The sequence below is a fragment of the Nicotiana tomentosiformis genome, chromosome 11 (assembly GCF_000390325.3).
Source record: "Nicotiana tomentosiformis chromosome 11, ASM39032v3, whole genome shotgun sequence".
Classification (NCBI taxonomy): domain Eukaryota; kingdom Viridiplantae; phylum Streptophyta; class Magnoliopsida; order Solanales; family Solanaceae; genus Nicotiana; species Nicotiana tomentosiformis.
Window position 1 is genome coordinate 21,713,769 of NC_090822.1, and position 2,851 is coordinate 21,716,619.

At 34.3% G+C, this 2,851-nt stretch overlaps 1 protein-coding gene across 1 annotated transcript; it reads right to left on the reverse strand.

Annotated features, from left to right (window-relative positions):
• Positions 1-1,438: 1,438 nt before the first annotated feature.
• LOC138901126 (uncharacterized) lies at positions 1,439-2,436 on the reverse strand. Its single transcript, XM_070188866.1, has 2 exons — positions 2,338-2,436; positions 1,439-2,251 (listed from the first exon to the last, which is right to left on the reverse strand). The coding sequence occupies exons 1-2, from the start codon at positions 2,434-2,436 to the stop codon at positions 1,439-1,441; spliced, it is 912 nt and encodes a 303-aa protein (XP_070044967.1).
• Between the last annotated feature and the right edge of the window lie 415 nt (positions 2,437-2,851).

Below are 2,851 nucleotides of genomic sequence, written 5' to 3' on the forward strand. Positions count from 1 at the left end.
TAAACGTAGAAAATATATTTTAATATTAAATTTATTAAAAAAAACAATGCATTGTAATTGCTGCCTTTGCTTTGGGCCTAGGAAGGATGTAGATGAAAACAGCTACAAGTAACATCTAAATATATTGTATTACTATTAAAACAAAATTGATTTGGATATCACTTTTAGCTTGTGGCCAAAAATTTTTATATTTAATAGTTGAAAAAATATATAAAATTTATATATTTTTTATATATAACATACAGAAACGTATATGTATATATATAATAATTATACATTTTTAGCTATTATTGTGAGAGCGACTGTACAATATCATTTTCCTAATTAATTTTGTCAATTTTGAACAATACTATCAAGGTATATTTTCTCCTCTCTTTTTTCTTGCCCCTTTATATCTTTTTGAAATTTGAGTCGCATATCACGTCTATATTTTTCAAGCAACTAACATAAAGACGCATAAATGAAACTACTTTACGAAAACACATTGCAATTTACAAAATCAAGTTAGTGATGTTGGTTTGTAAAAAGACCAAGACTAGCAGGAAACATTTTGTAACTCTAGGGATTTATTTTTATTCTCCCTGATATGATGTTATCCAATACTTTGTTAGGTGCATACAAGTGATTCAACATAGTTTTCTTTTTAACTTTTTCTTTTTATTTTATTTTTTGAAAAATATACCATCAAACATATTTTAAATTATAGTAACTATTTTAATTAGGGAAAAAATAAGTGAGGGAAATTATTTTAACTCTTTTAATACAAATTATTTATTTAAAAAATATTTTCTAGCATTTAGGTAATAGGAAATAAGTCATTTTCAAGAAAATATTTCCCGTCTGACTACATATACCCTACTACCTCAAGAATGTATTTTTATGTTTGTCTATTTCTTTTTTGTGTTGTCAAATATGCATGGAACAAATGCCTTGAATTTTATAATATTTAGAGCCAATAAACACATGGAGGATTATGGCACAAATAAGATGATAGAAATTCATACACAAGGTTGATGTAACCAACAATAAATCATGATTTAACAAATGATATATTGGCTTCGTTGCTTTAGATCCGAAGACTTCTGCCGGGCTTAACATTCAATATTTCTTAGAAACTTGAATTTTTCACTCTAAATTTTATTTCATAACGCGATACATTTTAATATAATACTTTTTTTAGGTAATTAAATGATTTCATTAATCACCAATGTGTCTTTACAAAACCACAGTTGATTTTATTACGGTCCCTGTCTCATTTGGATGTTTCTACCTATATCTGTACAAATAGCAATAACATCAAAGTCCTATGTGCTAGCCTAATCACCTATCTTCTCAAAATTTAAACTGTTGCAGAAGTTTTCTTGTTTCAGCAGATGCTCTCACATTACAGACACATGCAACAGTCTTAGCTATGTCTTCTACCTCTCTACTGTGCTTCTCAAGATTTGAAGGTTCCTCTCATTCCGGATGGTGTGAATTTTTTCAGCATAAACCATTTTGAAAGTAGTAGCATTCTGGGATTCCCTTTAGCACTTCCCATTGCCCACTTCCTATATTGACTCCATGAGTTAGCTCTATATGGTCGTCTCTGCATCCATAATAGCACCCTATTCCATAGTCTCTTCGCAAAGGCATACTCAGCAAAAAGATGGTTTCTACTCTCATCATGAGAGTGACATAGTATGCACAAAGTGTTCACCTGCATTCCCCAACGTACTACTCTATCACTAGTGAGCAACCTGTCCTGAAAATATAGCCACATGGTGAATTTAGCTTTGGCTCGTGCTTCATTCGTGAACAAAAACAACTTCCATTCTACTCTAGGTAATTGACCAAGCATCAGGTAGTATAGTTGTCTGATCAAGTTGCTGTTGCTCTTGGTCAAATTTTGAGTTGGCTCCACCACATCCCTTGCTTCTATCATCTTTCTGACTAGCCAAGAAGCCTGTTGAGGTATTGGCATATCAGTAACTAGCTTCCCTTTCATATAATATGAGTGAATCCATTTGATCCATAATTTGTCCACTTTGTGTGCAAGATCCCAGTGGTTCTTTGCTATTGCTGCCTTATTCCACAATTTGAAATTGATTAGATCTAGTCCACCAGCACTTTTAGGTGTACACATCTTCTTCCAAGCCACTAATGATCTTCTTGTAATTACATTACCTCCAGACCAGACATAGCTCCTGCAGTAAGCTTCAATTGTTTTCAGCACTTTACTAGGGATCAAAAACAGTTGCGACCAATAAGCCTGAATGCCAAATAACACAGAGTGAACTAACTAAATTCGGCCAGCATATGAGAGCTTTTTTCAGTCCATGAAGATATTTTTGCCACCATTTTCTCGATGAGGGGTTTCCATTGAGCTAATGACATCTTCTTAGTGGACAATGGGACTCCTAAGTACTTGGCTGGCAGTATCTCTGCTCTAACCATTTGTGTCACACCTCCAATGTGAATTGAACTCTTGGATTGGTTAGCTTGCAGGCCTGATGCCTTATAAAATTAGTTTAGGCATTGCTGCAGTTGCATGACAGAAGGCACATCCCCTCTTGCAAAGAGTAGCAAGTCATCCGCAAAGCTAAGGTGAGTTATTCCCAACTTGGAACATCTAGGATGAAACTTAAACTCTCTCTTTTTTAAACCATTTAGGCATCGACTCAAGTACTTCATGACAATTGCAAAAAGAAAAGGTGACATGCGATCACCTTGCCTCGACCACTTAGCTGCTGAGAATGGTGGTGATGGTTCCTCATTTACAACTATGGAGTAGCTAACTGTCTTAACACATGCTAGCACCAATTCCTGAAATCTTCTGGGGAAGCCCAGCTCCACCATTACCTGTTCTAAG